Source organism: Aotus nancymaae, unplaced genomic scaffold, assembly GCF_030222135.1.
Source record: "Aotus nancymaae isolate 86718 unplaced genomic scaffold, 86718_ANA_hifiasm-v0.15.2.pri h1tg000008l, whole genome shotgun sequence".
NCBI classification, from domain to species: domain Eukaryota; kingdom Metazoa; phylum Chordata; class Mammalia; order Primates; family Aotidae; genus Aotus; species Aotus nancymaae.
The window spans coordinates 51074386-51090921 of record NW_026988419.1 but is presented as its reverse complement, the minus strand read 5'-3'; the positions used below and the strand labels follow the sequence as shown (position 1 = coordinate 51090921).

At 38.4% G+C, this 16536-nt stretch overlaps 2 protein-coding genes across 2 annotated transcripts in view; one reads left to right on the top strand and one right to left on the bottom strand.

Moving 5' to 3' along the window:
- The window catches only part of ITGA4 (integrin subunit alpha 4), an 89864-nt gene extending 81575 nt beyond the window's left edge, over nucleotides 1-8289 (top strand). The window contains exons 26-28 of the mRNA XM_064373282.1: nucleotides 4036-4134; nucleotides 4582-4701; nucleotides 5195-8289. Of these exons, the coding sequence (XP_064229352.1) occupies nucleotides 4036-4134; nucleotides 4582-4701; nucleotides 5195-5293 (318 nt within the window). The 3' untranslated portion in view covers nucleotides 5294-8289. The remainder of the gene's footprint in view (nucleotides 1-4035; nucleotides 4135-4581; nucleotides 4702-5194) is intronic.
- CERKL (ceramide kinase like) overlaps nucleotides 2376-16536 on the bottom strand; it is a 138977-nt gene continuing 124816 nt past the window's right edge. Inside the window, exons 12-13 of the mRNA XM_064373284.1 lie at nucleotides 8748-8917; nucleotides 2376-7712 (exon numbers count right to left, since the gene is read on the bottom strand). Of these exons, the coding sequence (XP_064229354.1) occupies nucleotides 7631-7712; nucleotides 8748-8917 (252 nt within the window). The 3' untranslated portion in view covers nucleotides 2376-7630. The remainder of the gene's footprint in view (nucleotides 7713-8747; nucleotides 8918-16536) is intronic.

Below are 16536 nucleotides of genomic sequence, written 5' to 3'. Positions count from 1 at the left end.
AAAACTCTAAAACTGTTTCTAACACTTCAATTAGCTACACTGAAAAAGTAGAATGACTTTAATAATTAACAGGTAATAAAGACTTAAATAGGCCAGGCACAGTGGCTCACACCTGTAATCCCAGCACTTTGGGAGGCCAAGGCAGGAGAATCACTGGAGGGCAGGGGTTCAAGACCAGCCTGGCTAACATGGTGAAACCCTGTCCCTACTAAAAATACAAAAATTAGCCAGGTGTAAGTGGCCTGTGCCTATAGTTCCAGCTACTCCAGAGGCTGAGGGATGAGAATCACTTGGAGGCTGAGGTTGTAGTGAGCCAAGATCATGCCACTGCACTATAGTCAGGGCAACAGAGTGATACTCTGTCTCAAAGAAAAAAAAAGGACTAAAATAGACTATGGAAAAATTAAAATGTTTATTTTAGAAAGCATGCCCAACTGCCTATGAACGTTATTAAATAAATTGACTGCCTTACATTTCATATACCTTTAAATTATTTGCAAATTGCTTCAAACTATCTTTAAAATCTAATGTGTGTGTGTGTACATATATATATATATATATATATGTACACACACACATACATTTTTTAAGCTCTGGGATACATGTGCAGAATGTGCAGGTTTGTTATATAGGTATATATGTACCATGGTGGTTTGCTGTACCTATCAATCTGTCATCTTGGTTTTAATCCCCATATGCATTAAGTATTTGTCCTAATGCTATCCCTCCCTCCCCTTACCACCTCCCCACTCCCCAACAGGCCTTGGTGTGTGATATTCCCCTGCCTGTAACCGTATGTTCTCATTGTTCAACTCCCACTTATGAATGAGAACATGCAGTGGTTTTCTGTTCCTGTGTTAGTTTGCTGAGAATGATGGCTCCCAGCTTCATCCATGTCCCTGCAAAGGATGTAAACTCATTCTTTTTTATAGACGCATAGTATTCCATAGTGTATATGTGCCACATTTTCTTTCTCAAGTCTGTTGTTGATGGGCATTTGGGTTGGTTCCAAGTCTTTGCTATTGTGAACAGTGCTGCAATAAACATATGTGTGCATGTGTCTTTATAGGAGAATTATTTATAATCCTCTGGGTATATACCCAGTAATGGGATTGCTGGGTCAAATGGTTATTTCTGGTTCTAGATCCTTGAGGAATTGTCATACTGTCTTGCACAATGGTTGAACTAATGTACACTCCCGCCAACAGTGTAGTGTTCCTATTTCTCCACAGCCTCACCAGCATCTGTTGTTTCCTGACTTTTTAACAATCACCATTCTAACTGGCATGAGGTAGTGTTTCATTAGGGTTTCTCTAAGACCAGTGATGAGTATTTTTTCATGTTTGTTGGCCACATAAATGTCTTCTTTTGAGATGTGTCTGTTCATATTCTTCACCCACTTTTTGATGTTGTTGTTTTTTTTCCTTGTAAATTTAAGTTCCTGTAGATTCGGGATATTAGATCTTTGTGGGATGGGTAGATTGCAAAAATGTTCTCCCAGGTTGCCTGTTCACTCTGATAGTTTCTTTTACTGTACAGAAGGCTTTTAATTAGATCACATTTATCAATGTTGGCTTTTGTTGCAATTGCTTTTGGTGTTGTAGGCATGAAGTCTTTAACCATGCCTATGTCCTGAATGGTATTGCCTAGGTTTTCTTCTAGGGTTTTTATGGTTTTGGGTTTTACATTTTAGTCTTTAACTCATCTTAATTTCTGTAGAAGGAAGGGGTCCAGTTTCTGTTTTCTGCATATGGCTAGCCAGTTTTCTTAGCACCATTTATTAAATAGGGAATCCTTTCCCCACTGCTTGTTTTTGTCAGGTTTATAGAAGATCAAATGGTTGTAGATGTATGGTGTTATTTCTGAGGTCTCTGTTCTGTTCCATTGGTCTATATATCTGTTTTGGTACTAGTATCATGTTGTTTTGGTTATGGTAGCCTTGTAGTATAGTTTGAAGTCATGTAGCATGAGGCCTCCAGCTTTATTTTTGCTTAGGATTTTCTTGGCTATACAGGCTCTTTATTGGTTCCATATGAAATTTAAAGTGGTTTTTTTTTTTCTAATTCTGTGAAGAAAGTCTATGGTAGCTTGATGGAATAGCATTGAATCTCTAAATTACTTTGGACATTATGGCCATTTTCACAATGTTGATTCTTCCTATCCATGAGCATGCAATGTTATTCCATTTGTTTGTGTCCTCTCTCATTTCCTTGAGCAGTGGTTTGTAGTTCTTGAGGAGGTCCTTCACATCCCTTGTAAGTTGTATTCCTAGGTATTTTATTCTCTTCGTAGCAATTGTGAATGGGAATTCACTCATGATTTGGCTGCTTTTCTATTGTTGGTATATAGGAATGCTTGTGATTTTTGCACATTGATTTTGTATCCTGAGACTTAGCTGAAGTTGCTTGTCAGCTTAAGGAGTTTTGGGGCTGAGACTATGGAGTTTTCTAAATATACAATCATGTCGTGCAAACAGACAATTTGACTTCTTCTCTTCCTATTTGAATAGACTTTTTCTCTTGCCTGATTGCCCTGGACAGAATGTTCAATTCTATGTTGAATAGGAGTGGTAAGAGGGCATCCTTGTCTTGTGCTGGTTTTCAAAGGGAATGCTTCCAGTTTTTGCCCATTCAGTGTGATATTGGCTAAGTTTGTCATAAATAGCTTATTTTGAGATATGTTCCATCAATACCTAGTTTATTGAGAGTTTTTAGGATGAAAGGATGTTGAATTTTATTGAAGGTCTTTTATTTAAAAAACATAGTTAAGAAAAACTAAAGCTTTCATGAAATCATCAAAATTCATCAACAAAAACATTTCAATTTTAAAAATAATAAATATTGGACTTCTTCCTAGAAGGGAGCATGTATATTTGAGGACTAGCTCGAGATAAAACTAATGTTATCTGGAGTTTTGCTTTTCAGCTTCCTCATTTGTTCAATATGAATAAATGAGATGATTTTTATAAGCACTTGGTAATAGTTCATGGCACAAAGGAAGCCAAAGGAAATAGCAGCTGTTATGTTTCAAGTGGGATTTTTGAAATTACCAAACAGTGGTTAAGACAAAGATACACTAGACAGGCAAAGAAAAAATATCCATTCTAGTTTCAACTGTGCTAAAAGTGAAGTCATTAGACCATCAGAAAGTCATTTAACCTTTTGCAATTTGCCTTCTCTTTCTTTCTAGGTCTAGGTTTCCCCTCAGTGGCCATAATTGGCATTTTGGACCAGATATTGTTGTTGTCAGGGGCTATCCTGTGCATTGTAGGATATTTGGTAGCATCTTCAGCCTCTACACACTCACTGCTGGTAGTACCACCTCTCACATTCTGACACTTGACAATTTCTTCAGACATTCCTGACTGTCCCTTAGGTGATAAAATCCTCCCTGCTGAGAACCATTGCTCTAGCTCTGTATGAAGCTTGTCATTTATTTTCGGCTCTAAAATGTTAAATCACATTTGCACAGTAGTTTTAAAGGTCATATCCCTCTTAAAGAGTCTGACTAAAGAATATATTGTCATCTCCCTCAGCAAATGCAGACATCTCCTGAAGATTCTTAGAACTTGTAAGGCACATCCACAGATTCCCAAGCTCCATGGATTTGGGGTTTTAAAGTCCCTGCTTTAGATAGTAAAGTTCTGAGTTCATCCACTGATTTTATATTTGAATTCTATATATGTATTTAATGTAGAAAGAAATAAAAAACCCAAATAAGAGAGATTCAATATGCGGTGGCAGGGTGGAGAACATTGGTAACTAGTAACTTGCTGTTGTCTAATAAATATTTAAATCAAGTTATTTGCAGGGTAGCTATGTTTAATCAAAGGATTTCAATGAAATACTATATAAATTAATACCAAGACCATACTTTGGGAACCAAAGAAAGCACTGCAGTTAATTTTAAGTATTGAAGTAAATTGGGGAAGATAAATTGTGGAAACCTCTAATAGAAGGTAAAGATCCTGATAAATTATTTCTATTAATAGTCTTCATGAAATAAATCAGCCTATGGTGATCTATTATTAAACAGGATGAGACTTCAGCCCTCAAGTTTGAAATAAGAGCAACAGCTTTTCCAGAGCCAAATCCAAGAGTTATTGAACTAAACAAGGATGAGAACGTTGTGCATGTAAGATTACTCTCTTAACTGCTACATTAAAATTATAGGAAAACACATTCCAAGGGTGTCTGTCTATAATTACTTCCTTTTGAGTAACTGAGTTGGGAAAGTAGAGTGTGACCAGCTCATGGAGGGCCCTCAATGCTTGGTTGAGAGTTGGCATTTTCCACAACTGGCAGGAGGGAACGATACAGCAGTTCTTTTAGAGAGGTGAACTGGGCAGCAGTGAGTATTGGATAGATTGGAGGAAAAGTCATGGATAGAACCCGTCATACTCACTGTTTCTGCTAAACAGTTACCAGTGTTTCCTGTGGTTATATTAGAACCAGCAAGAAAATGGGGTGGGAGGTTCTAAATATTATTGGGGATTATGGCAGGGCTTTAAAGGAAATAATAAGCAAGTTTTTAAACTGTAGGGTTTTTTTGCTTTTTAAATTTTTTTCTTAATTCATGTAGGTTCTACTGGAAGGACTACATCATCAAAGACCCAAACGTCATTTCACCATAGTGATTATTTCAAGTAGCTTGCTACTTGGACTTATTGTACTTTTACTGATCTCTTATGTTATGTGGAAGGTAAGCTTTTAAGAATTACTAGCGTTAAACTACTCAAAGTGACATTATTTTCTCAAAGCCAATTTCTGGCTTCCAAGTTAAATATTTCAGTATTTTAATGTTAATTTTTTATGTTGCTCAGTACTGATCTCACATTTCTCTTCAACACCAAACTCTTTCTAGAAAAATATGCCGTCTTAATTTGTTTTGAAAGATGTCCTTTTAAAAAAGCATTTGGAAAAGACTGCAGATTACACTGAATATCAATTTTGGAGAGAATGCGGCATATATCACTGAGAATTTCTGCATTAAAAACAAATGTTTTTTTAACCCAGTATGTCCCCAACTAATTACCTGTTAAAAAACCTTTATGATGTTATAAGGGACACAGTTTAATGTTACAAGGGACACAATTTAAGAAATATTGGTGTTAACTGCTTAGATATTAGAAATGAGTATAGTAGATAAGAGTGTTCATAACTATACACTAGTGATTATGTAATGCTATTTTCAGGCCGGCTTCTTTAAAAGACAATACAAATCTATCCTACAAGAAGAAAACAGAAGAGACAGTTGGAGTTATATCAACAGCAAAAGCAATGATGATGATTAAAGACTTCTTTCAAATTGAGAGAATGGAAAACAGACTCAGGTTGTAGTTAAGAAATTTAAGACACTGTTTACAAGAAAACATGAATTTTTCTTGAACTTGTTTTACTCATGATCTTGTGACATACATACTATGTCTTCATGCAAGGGGAAAATCTTAGCAATGATTACTCTTTGAGAAAGAAGAACTGCCAAGGTAATAATACAGCCAAAGATAATCTCTCAGCTTTTAAATGGGTAGAAAAACACTAAAGCATTCAATTTATTCAAGAAAACTAAACCCTTGAAGATATCCTGAAAGTGTACCTGAGTTGAATCATATTGGAGAAGTCTTAGACTTGAAATATTTTTCCTTTCAAAGAAATACTACTCACCATATGTGGTTGCCTCGGTAAGAGGTTCATTTCAAATACATCTCTGAGATTTGTTCAAAATATGTTCTTTAAAAATATTTAGTAGAATTATTTAGAGAGCTGTTCTGAAATTTTCTAATGAGTGGAAGGTAGACCATTATCACTTTAAAGCCTTTTATTTATAATACATTTCCTATAGGCTTTGTTCTAACCATTTTTTTTTTAGCAGAGTATGAATATCATAGGCCTAATGGGCAATATTCAGACTGAACTTGTACACTGGTGTGAGCTTAATGAAATGACTTCTAGATAATTATTTTTTATACAGCTATGGATTTCCCCATCTTTCTGTATATATAATGTGTGTTTATGTAAATATATATCTGTTATACTTCCTATAACACACCTTTATCAAGCATACCCAGGAGTAAATAGTTAAGAACCATCTTTAAATATTTTGTTATTTAAAAAAGGTACGTAAATATTCAAATTTATATGCTGAAACAAAAGATTGTGAGTGTTGCACTTTAGCTAATATACACTGATTTAAAAAATATGGAAACCTTACCTCACTAATAACTTTTTAAAAATCAAAGTGGTGCAAAGACTAAGTAGGGGGTCTATACTTTATACACGTACTGTATAAAATATTGACTATCACACAAATATTTGCTTGGATGTTATGGTTTGTTACTCTTTTCAAATGTAAGTGTTCCCTTGCATGGAAATGGAGAAACAAAATTCATAAACTTAGCTGAAAGATGCTGATTCAATTTGTATACAATGAATATAAATGAGACATCAAAATTTTCACGAAATGTTAAGTGACAGCTAAAGTATTTTTATAGTTTGTTCATAGTCTATGAAGTTCTTTTTAAATTAAATAACAACTTTCTGGATTTTAAATAATTTAAATACCTTTCATTTGCAAATAGAATCACTTTTTGTAATATTTATTTTATGCTTATGAGCTGGATAATTGCAGAATATAATTTTATCTGTGGCTGAATTCTGAATATCTGTTATTAGAGAGCAGTCTTTACAATTCTAGATGAAGTATAGAGTCCAGTCAGTCATTCTTTCAGGAGAATGTCTGAGGATCACAGAGGAGAAATCAAGCCCCAATTCAGAACTGCCTTCTCTAGAAATTTAAATTTGGTTATTTCCTACTCAGAAACGACTATATATTTTAGGTATTATTTGAGCACATTGAAAGCAGAGTGCTATGACTGTCCAACACAGGCCCCTCTGATATAAGAGAAATGCAATTATGTATTTGGCTAAATTTTGCCCAGTTCAAAATAAAATTTAAGAAGACAGGGATGGGTTTTTTTTTTTTCTTGTTGTTTTGGCAGGTAGGTAGTCTATATATAACTGTGATTTTGAAATTTTACTGCTCTGGATTAGGGATCAGTAAAATTAGGGCCGACAACATAATTAATGGGCTCAAATCCTGAAAAATGAAAGTATCCAAATTATTTCATTTAAATTGATGATATATTATGATGTTGCCTGTTTTTTTGTGCATCCAATAAACACTGTAAAAACCAAAATTGGAATTGATATTTCATCTTGACTTTTAAAACTGTAGAGGCTAATTGTTAGTAACATCAAAAATAGCTATTGCTATTAGGATCCTGTTGTTTAAAGCAGGGATCCCCAACTGGCCACACAGCAAGAGGTTGGAGCAGTTGAGCATTACTGCCTGAGTTCCACCTCCTGTCAGATCAGCAGCAGCATTAGATTCTCATAGGAGTGTGAATCCTATTGTGAACTGGTTTGTGAGGATCTAGGGTGCCATATTCCTTATATGAATCTAATGCCTGATGATCTAAGGTGGAACAGTTTCATCCTGAAACCATTCCCCCCATCCATGGAAAAACTATATCGTCCATGAAACTGGTCCCTGGTATCAAAAAGGGTGAGGACCACAGGTTTAAAGAATGGCCATATTTCTTGATATTAAACTTCTAGTTTGCACATTTCCTTTAGAAACAATTACAGGTGACTTTGGAATCATTTACTTCTTCCATGCTTCCTCCATAAAGACTGATAAGTCTTGGATGCAATCTATAAAGAAAATATGTACAATTCATTATTTCATCAACTTGTCATACAATGCCAAATACAAATTGATAAACATAGAATTCATGACAGAGCTGTAATCTAGAAAACTGAGAGGCTGTGATAAATCAACAACAGTAATTACTCTAAAGCCGCCTTAGCTGACTTCCTTGATTGTCTAATGTTCTCCACTGCCTACCAAGGACGAGTTTGCAGGTTCCTAAACCTGTTTATACCAGTTGTTCATTAATATGTAAAACTGTTACTATGTAAAGGAAGTTGAATGCTTCATAAACACCTAATAAAAGCAAATTTCTGAACAAAAAATGTTACAGTAATTATGAGTGAGAGGAAACTACAAGACTGAAAGATTAAAATCTAACACTCTACTACTCAGATGGCTCCACTAAAAGGTTTAAGATCTTGATTCATTTTAAAAAATCTAAAATGGAAGTTGTAGACATTATCTGTATAGTTTATGTACAATAAAAAATTAGAAAGCCAATTTAGACACACATAACCAAAACAAATGCCTTGGCTCTACATAACAATTGATGAATAAATGTACTTTTTTTAATTGAAATTTGTGAATGTCTCTTTATGCTTCCCTGATCTTCTGATTTTTTAAAAAACTAACCAATGGCTCAAGCCTGTAATCCCAGCACTTTGGGAGGCCGAGGCGGGTGGATCACGAGGTCGAGAGATCGAGACCATCCTGGTCAACATTGTGAAACCCCGTCTCTATTAATACAAAAAAAAAATTAGCTGGGCACGGTGGTGCGTGCCTGTAATCCCAGCTACTCAGGAGGCTGAGGCAGGAGAATTGCCTGAACCCAGGAGGCGGAGGTTGCGGTGAGCCGAGATGGCGCCATTGCACTCCAGCCTGGGTAACAAGAGCGAGACTCCGTCTCAAAAAAAAAAAAAAAAAAAAAAAAACTAACCAACTGCCTGCTTTGATAGTTGAGAGAAGAGAGCTTTCATTGTAACAATAGATTTATGTTTACTGGTTGACATATAAAGCAGTGAAATAATTAGACTTACCTAATATGGACCTCTGATGGAACTTCCATTAAATCGCCATCTACATTCCAAGGGAATCCATTTTCTGAAGCAGTTTCATCCTCCTCCTCTGGATTATATCCACTGGTATTGTTTCTTGGATGAACTTTTACTTCCTCAACAGTGTAAGTTTCAACAAATGGAAAATTAAACTAAAAATAAATACAAATAATCATGATATTTGCTTTATCTCTAGCTACTAACACAAATCGAAGCTCACTTCACCCCCTCTCACAAGTAAATATGAACATGCATGCTGACATTTTTATCACTTTGAGATTATGAACAGGGATCTCTACTTTCTTTGGAAGAAAGAATCTCTTAGCCGAAGTCTTTTGGCTTCTTTTAGATCTAGCATCAAGAAATCTTTTATGACAAGTATTTGTCATAAAACAAGATTTGTCTTCCAAAAAAAGTGGAGATCTGTGAGAAGCTGCATATAATAATGATATTGTAGATTTTCCAAATAAATATCATCTTTAATACTGGCCTGTAGATACAGAAGACATAATCTGTAATCAGAAGTTTATACCTTCTGAAGATAAAATTAGAAGTACATCTTCTTTTAAAAGAGAATGGAACAGAACAGAGGCCTTGGAGGCAACACCACACATCTACAACCATCTGATATTTGACAAACATGACAAAAACAAGCAATGGGGAAAAGATTCCCTGTTTAATCAATGGTGTTGGGAAAATTGGTTAGCTATGTGCAGAAAGCAGAAACTGGACCCCTTCCTGACACCTTACACTAAAATTAAGTCCAGATGGATTAAAGACTTAAAAATAAGACCTAACACCATATAAACCCTAGAAGATAGAAGAAAATCTAGGCAAAACAATTCAGGACATAGGCGTAGGCAAGGACTTCATGACCAAAACACCAAAAGCATTGGCAACAAAAGCCAAAATAGACAAACAGGACCTAATCAAACTCCACAGCTTCTGCACAGCAAAAGAAACAGTCATTAGAGTGAATCGGCAACCAATAGTGTGTGAAAAAAATTTTGCAATCTACCCATCTGACAAAGGGCTGATATCCAGAATCTACAAAGAACTAAAACAGATTTACAAAAAGAAAACAAGCCCATTCAAAAGTAGGCAAAGGATATGAACAGACACTTTACAAAAGAAGACATACATGAGGCCAACAAACATATGAAAAAATGCTCATCATCACTGGTCATTAGAGAAATGCAAATCAAAACTACATTGAGATACCATCTTATGCCAGTTAGAATGGCGATCATTAAAAAGTCTGGAGACAGATGATGGAGAGGATTTGGAGAAATAGGAACACTTTTACACTGTTGGTGGGAGTGTAAATTAGTTCAACCATTGTGGAAGACAGTGTGGCGATGCCTCAAGGACCTAGAAATAGAAATTCCATTTGACCCAGCAATCCCATTACTGGGTATATATCCAAAGGATTATAAATCGTTCTACTATAAGGACACATGCACACGAATGTTCATTGCAGCACAGTTTACAATAGCAAATACCTGGAACCAACCCAAATGCCCATCGATGATTGGACAGGGAAAATATGGCACATATACACCATGGAATACTATGCAGCCATAAAAAACGATGAGTTCGTGTCCTTTGTAGGGACATGAATGAACCTGGAAACCATTATTCTCAGCAAACTGACACAAGAACAGAAAATCAAACACCACATGTTCTCACTCATAGGCGGGTGTTGAACAATGAGAACACGTGGACACAGGGAGGGGGGCACCACACACTGGGGTCTGTTAGGGGGAAATAGGGGAAGGACAGCAGGGGATGGGGAGTTGGGGAGAGATAGCATGGGGAGAAATGACAGATATAGGTGACAGGGAGGAAGGCAGCAAATCACACTGCCATGTGTGTACCTATGCAACAATCTTGTATGTTCTTCACATGTACCCCAAAACCTAAAATGCAGTAAAAATAAATAAATAAAAGAGAAAACCAATCAAATATGGATTTTAACAGCTGTTTATTTGCCCCATTCCTACTTTAACAATGAACACAAGTTGCAAGATCACTGTTTACTTACTGACCACTATAGAATGGTGCAAGGTAAACTTCGACTTGCATTTTTTTCTTGTTTGCCTAAGGAAACTATACTGAAAAAGCACTATGATTTTCTGAAACAAACTATAACCAAATCACTTTAGTGGAAATACATAATTATTCATTTCAGTTGTTAGATAAATGACAGGAGATACATTCCTAATTAAACATCACCCACATACCTTTTTCCTCTTTTCCACTTATAAATCTCAATGAAACACATAGTTTTAAAAGTTGACAGAAACCTAATATTTTTCCCAGCACCCATATTTTACATATGTAGATACCAAGGTCCAACAGACTTTCCAGTTTATACTGTATAGTAAACACAGCTAAACGGTAGATGATGTGATCGCATCAGCTGTTGTGACTGAGGTACTGAATTAGAGGGCCCCAAGCAAAACTGTTTGATAGTTACTGCATTAGGCCTCCCACCTCGGGTGTAAAGCCGTGGCTACATGCCTCATCCTTGTAGAATTATCTGAATAATCATTCATGTTAGAGATTGTGTTTTAAATATGTTAACAACTGGCTGTTATGGGCTAAATTATATTCTCCCCAAACTGTGTTCAAGTCCTAACCCCTGGTACCTGTGAATGTCACCTGTTTAGAAGTAGGGTCTTTGCAGATATATCAAGATGAGTCATTAGGGTGGGCCCTAATCCACTATGACTGATTGTCCTTATGAGAGAAGAATGCCAAGATGGCAGAGACTGGAGTGATGCAGCTGCAAGCCAAGCAATGCCAAGAATTGACAGCCATCACCAGTAAGTCTGTTACCTTAAATCAGCAGTTGTCATGGGCACACCTCACAAAATGAAGGTCTAGCCATCCTTCAAATGCTTTAACTGTGAAGCCACAAACATTGTTAAGTGGGACTTCAGGGAGCCAACAGTTTAGCATCATGTGTGAGGGTATGTTTGGGGCATGGGGAGGAGAAGTAAACAGTTCCAATTGTGATACAGAGAAGTACTGTGATGGTGCAAGTGTGTTCAACGCAGGAAACAAGCAAACAGGCTCCGGATGTTGGGAAAACTTTCCATTTGAATTGAGTCTTAAAGAACATAGACGATTTAGCCTGGAAAGGAAAGTCTGGAGAGACAAAGCATTTACAAAATGAGAGGCATGCCATGGTCAAGCAACTACACAGAATTCAGTGTGACTCCTATGGGCGAATCATGCCCCTTGGCCCTCAATTTCCTGTGTTGAAATCCTTACCCTCTATGCCTCAGAATGTAACTGTATTTGGAGATAAGATGTTTAAAGAGGTGATTAAGCTAAAATGATGCCTTTAGGCCCTCATCTAATGATAGGTGTCCTTATAACAAGAGGAAATTTGGACATAGAAAAAGGCATCGGGGATACACAGAGGAAAGACCACTCATTTGTGGGTGAAGTGAGAAAGCAGCCATGTGCCAGCCAGAGAGAGAAGACTCGGGAGAAACCAAACCTGCGGCCATCATCTTGCAGCTCTGGCCTCCAGAACAATGAAAGAAATACATTTCTGTTGTTTAAGCCATCTTTTCTGTCATATTTGTTATGGCAACCCTAGCCAATGAATACAATGCCGAAACACTGGGAATGTGGTGGAGGGTGGTAATAAGAGGCAGAGTTGCAACACAGACAGGGACCTGAATACAAAGGCCTCGTGTTCCAGACTGAGGAAATTCCATATTGTTCTGACAATAAGAGAAAGGCAGTGAAGAATTAAGCAGAAGAGAAATCCAATGTATGTCTTAGAAAAAAGTTTCTCTAAAAGGAGGTATAGAAGACAAGACCAGAGAACCTGAAGGCTGAAAGGCATCTACTGTAAGAAAGGATTAAAGTTTGAATTAAGGTGAGAGAGAAATTTTAGAAACATTTAAGAAGAAACCAATAGAACAAGTTAGGGAACTGGTAGTGAGGAATGAGCGACATGGAGGAGTCCAGGGTAACCTGGATGGGTAGAAGCTGGTGCCACTAACCCACACAGAACAACACAGAAGGGGCAACGTTAGGGGAAAATGTCAGCTGTAGACACGTTGGCCTCAAGATGCCAGTGAGTTTTAGAACCTCTGTGGCATACAAGAAGCCAAAGAGGTCCTGCAGATAAGACGAGATGACAGAACCCTTGAGAGGACATGATGCTTAGATAGTTCAAAAGTGAGGGGCAATGAGACCATCCAGGAGAGGGTATCCTGAGAAGATGAGGGGGCTGCAAACAAATCCCTGGGAAGCACTCACATTTAAGGTTTTTAACTCCCTACCAAAAACGGTCACAATGAAAGAGAAAAGTGTGGACAGTGAAGGGGGGCAAAGCAATAGGATGGAGCTGCAAGGACTCTGAAGGATAGCATTCACCCTCTATCTAATTTCACACAGAGATGAAGAAGGCAGCAGGAGCCACCCCACACATGGTGGTTTCAATCTGTTTTACAGTGTTATACAGTAACATTCACTTATTCAACCTGGTAAACATGGTTCAGAGAAGCAGATGTTACTTTCCCTAAACTGAATTACCACATTTCCCTTCCTGAATAGCAGCACTGCTACAAATTATGCAGTAGATATGATTTTACATAGATCTGATTGTCATAATCTTACAAAATTTATATAAATTCACATTTTTAATGTCACCATGAAGGAAAGAGCCTAAATACACACACCTGTGTGGATAACTAATGAATCAAATTAACATTGCTTGAAAACAGTCACCCTGGGAATCAATCTGATTATTCTTACTATATACACTATACAAAATATTTTAGAACTTTTATTTGCAAAAAATAAAAGCAATATGGATTTTACTTTTTGAAAGTTGATAAATAAATCAGAGTTAAGGCTAGTGAATCTCACACAGGCAACAATTTCTTGTATCAAAAGCAAGATATGCCTGGTAGAGTATTATGAGAAAATATGATATATCCTGTATAACATTATTTCTTTTAGAAAACATTTTCTTTTTTCTTTTTCTTTTTTGAGACAGAGTCTCACTCTGTCGCCAGGCTGGAGTACAATGGTGCCATTTCTACTCACTGCAGCCTCCACAACCTGGGTTCAGGTGATTCTCCTGCCTCTGCCTCCCAAGTAGCTAGGACTACAGGCATGAGCCACCACGCCCAGCTAATTTTTGTATTTTTTAGTAGAGACTGGGTTTCACTATGTTGGCCAGGTTGTTCTCGATCTCTTGAACTCGTGATCCACCCACCTTGGTGTCCCAAAGTGCTGGGATTACAGGCATGAGCCACTGTGCCCGGCCTAGAAAACATCTTATCGAACAGATTTTTGTTATTTTCTGTATATCTGTCCTTATGTTTAAGGTAATCATTGCTTTTAAAATCAGAAGAAAGGTATATTGACTTTTTTTTTTTAAAAAAAAAAGAATGTTGGAGGTGATCCAAGATGGCCAGTTAGGAGGAGCTCAGGATTGCAGGTCCGAGTGAAAGTGCAGAGGGTGAGTGGACGCCGCATTTCCAGACAGATTTTTACTGCTCACAGACCAGGAGATTCACAGGTGGAGGAGCCCCACGGGTCACCAGCATGGCTGTTTCGGCCGGCGCGACTGTTTGGCCCACGCCCTGGCGCAGCAGTTCCCAGCACAGAGTAAATGAGAATGAGTCCCCTCTTAGCCAGCAGGGGGAGCTGAAACGGGGAGCCAAGCCAGGAGATTCCCGGGCACAAAAGCACCACGAATCTCAGAGCCATAGTTTCAGCCGGCGCAGCAGCTCCCAGGGCAGAGGAAATGAGAGTGTGTCCCCTCTTAGCCAGCAAGGGGAGCTGAAGCAGGGAGCCAGGCCAGGAGATTCCCGGGCAAAAAAGCGCCACGAATCTCAGAGCCACGGTTTCAGCTGGTGCAGTGGGTCACCGCACAGGAAATTACACAGACCCCAGCGCCTATTCAACAGGCGACCAGGTCACCTGGTAGAGAGCCGACCGTTCAACTAAAAAACAAAAGGCTCTGAGGCAGGGAGCCAGGTGACCAGGCCCGGCTGGTCCCACCCCCACAAAAACAAAAACAAAAAAACAGCAGTTGGAAACGCTTTGGGTTGAGACTTTCACGGCAAGCACAACTGAACACGGGATGATCCAGCTCTGTGGAGGAGGGGCGTCCACCATTATGGAGGCAGTCTGCAGTTGCTGGGAAACCTGCCGTCGTCAAGGCAACCCACCATTACAGAGAGAGTACATCACTACAGAGGCGGGCCAACATAGCGGAAGCAGTTCTAACTACACCCATATAAACAGGACTGCAGAGAAGTTCACATGGCAGTGGGGTGGAGCCCACAGTAGCTCAGCAAAGCCTCTGCAGGCTGAGAGTGAGTAGGCTGCCTCCTTGTGGGCAGGGAAAACGGCAGCAGCACAGCAGAAACACATAAAACCCTAACTCCCTGGGACAGAACACCCGGGGAAAATAAAAAAAGGGGTTTATGAGTTCTGCAGCTGCAGACTTAAACTTACCAAAATCGGAAAGTCAACAACTACAAAGTTGACAGGTGGATAAATCCACAAAGATGGGAAGAAACCAGCGCAAAAAGGATGAAAACATCCGAAAGCAGAACACCTCTCCTCCTACAAGGGATCACAACTCCTCACCAGCAAGGGAACAAGACTGGATGGAGAATGAGTGTGATGAAATGACAGAATCAGCCTTCAGAAAGTGGATAATGAGAAACTTCCATGAGCTAAAAGAACATGTTCTAACCCAATGCAAAGAAACTAAGAACCTTGAAAAAAGACTTGACGAAATGCTAACGAGAATGGACAACATAGAGAGGAATATGAGTGAATTGATGGAACTGAAAAACACAACACGAGAACTTCGCGAAGCATGTACAAGTTTCAACAGCCAAATTGACCAAGCAGAAGAAAGGATATCAGAGGTCGAAGATCCACTCAATGAAATAAAACGAGAAGGCAAGATTAGAGAAAACAGGGTAAAAAGGAATGAACAAAGTCAACAAGAAATATGGGACTATGTGAAAAGACCTAATCTACGTTTGATAGGTGTACCTGAAGGTGACGAAGAGAATGCATCCAAGCTGGAAATACTCTTCAGGATATTATCCAGGAAAACTTCCCCAGCCTATCAAGGCAGGCCAATATTCAAGTCCAGGAAATACAGAGAACACCACAAAGATATTCCTCTAGAAGAGCAACCCCAAGGCACATAATCATCAGATTCACCAGGGTTGAAATGAAGGAGAAAATGCTAAGGGCAGCCAAAGAGAAAGGTCGGGTTACCCACAAAGGGAAGCCCATCAGACTCACAGCAGATCTCTCAGCAGAAACCTTACAAGCCAGAAGAGAGTGGGGGCCAATATTCAACAGCCTTAAAGAAAAGAACTTTCAACCAAGAATTTCATATCCAGCCAAACTAAGCATCATAAGTGAAGGAAAAATAAAATCCTTGGTGAACAAGCAAGTACTCAGAGATTTCATCACCACCAGACCGGCTTTACAAGAGCTCCTGAAGGAGGCACTACACATAGAAAAGAACAACCAGTACCAGCCACTCCAAAAACACATGAAATGGTAAAAAGCATCAACACAACGAAGAATCTGCATCAACCAATGGGCAAAACAGCCAGCTAGCATCAAAATGGCAGGATCAGATTCACACATAACAATATTAACCCTAAACGTAAATGGACTAAATGCCCCAATCAAAAGACACAGACTGGCAAATTGGATAAAAAGCCAAAACTCATCAGTGTGCTGTATCCAGGAAACC